The sequence below is a fragment of the Propithecus coquereli genome, unplaced genomic scaffold (assembly GCF_000956105.1).
Source record: "Propithecus coquereli isolate 6110/MARCELLA unplaced genomic scaffold, Pcoq_1.0 Scaffold184, whole genome shotgun sequence".
In the NCBI taxonomy this organism is placed as follows: Eukaryota; Metazoa; Chordata; class Mammalia; order Primates; family Indriidae; genus Propithecus; species Propithecus coquereli.
The window spans coordinates 357,961-359,869 of record NW_012143190.1 but is presented as its reverse complement, the minus strand read 5'-3'; the positions used below and the strand labels follow the sequence as shown (position 1 = coordinate 359,869).

The 1,909-nt window shown below is 35.3% G+C and overlaps 1 protein-coding gene across 1 annotated transcript in view; it reads left to right on the top strand.

Moving 5' to 3' along the window:
• Nucleotides 1-1,909, top strand: part of CERS3 (ceramide synthase 3) — a 132,524-nt gene that overhangs the window by 27,791 nt on the left and 102,824 nt on the right. The window contains exon 3 of the mRNA XM_012642688.1: nt 2-88. Coding sequence (XP_012498142.1) covers nt 2-88 — 87 coding nt within the window. The remainder of the gene's footprint in view (nt 1; nt 89-1,909) is intronic.

Below are 1,909 nucleotides of genomic sequence, written 5' to 3'. Positions count from 1 at the left end.
ATTTGGCATTAAAAATACAGTTCGAAAGGTTATACCAAATACTGTCTTAGAGAATTTTTTCAAACATTCCACAAGGCAACCATCACAAGTAAGTACAAATTCTTTGCTTTTGGATTTAAAAATCGTCTTTCTTAATGGTTCAGTCATCTATGGCTTACCTTGTCTGTGCAAGAAATCTATTTCAGTTGACCGGAAAATGATTTGATTCACTTAGATTTTTTTTGTTCTATTGACAGATTATTGCGCTGTTGACAGAATCCCAGGTATAAAATAAATTACAAATACATATTATGATATAAAATAACAAGTGTTAATAGTTGAACTATTGTATTCAACTATAGCATTCAGCACTAACAGTCAGTGCCATGATTTGAGTATAAGGATCAAAATTTAACTTTTAATGGTAAGATATATACAAAGTATACTGATGGAGAAAGAACATTATTAGAGCATAGAAGCCCGTATCTGACACTTTTGATGATGGTGGCACCATCAAAATACATTACATACATTATGAAACTGTCTGTTGGGGTCACTTTCATGAGTAGGACTCTTATTCAAGGCCTCAACATACTTGGAAATATGCTTTGCCTCTGGCTACTTTCCAGAGGTAAACTTTTTAAGAGAGTCAGGGTTCTCTTCACAATATAAAGTGTTCGTCATTAATGTTGTAGTGCACTGCATGTTTATATACCATGGGAAAGGTTTTTAATCTAATAGTTAAAAAAAGTAATATCCAGGTAAGTCTACTGATCACTCCAATCTCATTATACTTCCTTAGTTAAAATGACAGATAGAACAAAACTCCAAAAATGGCACAAACTCTATGATGAATATAGACATCTATCACTGGTAATTTTAAAAATCAAGAGTATATTCTTACGCTGTTTTAGGATAGATTTTTGAGGGTCCTGAACTCGATTTGCTGGATTAAGTTGCATGCACTATGACTATTGCTCTGTTGTTCTGGTGGGTTCTCTGTACATGAAAGTATGTTGGGGTTCAACTGCCCCGCCTAGCGTGAAGCATAGTGTCCAGGATTGTTCATGGCTGGCCAGAGCTGTCTCTAGCTTGTTCTGCCCCCAGCTTCTGTATTTGACTGCTTCTTAAAAACAGGGACAGTCTGACAGGCCATCGTCACATGCTTTTTATTTCTATGTGCTTTAAATGACTACAGTCATTCGTCTAAATACTTTCGTTATCATTGGTGGTGATAATGCCTATGCATCATTTCACATGTTTCCGAAGGGAAATTAGTTAGCTGTGTTTATGACAAAATGAAGCTCTATCAGGGAGTCCTTATTATCCTTCTCTGTTTGGGAATAACTAATGTTGGTAATACCTTGTATAAAATGTGAAGAACAGTACTATATTATCAGTTATTTGCTGTATTTGCTGCAGCCAAGAGCTTCAAGTTGGCTTTTCAAGTATTTAAAATAATCTAGAAAATTTGGTCCTTATCAAGTTTTCCTGCTATGGAAAGAAAATGGCCACGTGACAGTTAAAGGAAAACTGAGAAAAATTGAAAGAGATTTAGAGGGTGGGTAATCTTTTTTCATGACTAAGAAGAGGAAACTAAGGCCCAGTGAGGGAGAATGGGCTGTCATGCAGCTCATAAGTGGCTGAATTAAAAGCTGGAACCTGACCCATACTTCCAGTCCAGAGCTTTTTCTACTATACTCCAGTGACTTCTTCATCTGTAAACAGAATGTTAAAAATAATTTTTAAAGACTGGAGCTGTGTTTTTAGTAATTGCTGTAACTCAACTGACATTACAGTATAGCTTAATGTAAACATAACTTGGACATTTGCATCCAGTAAGAGAAAAAAATGTTATACATCACCCCCAAAGTATTAGAAAACTTTATCTACTGAACCAAGAAGGTGAAGGAAAATAATTAAGATTCCT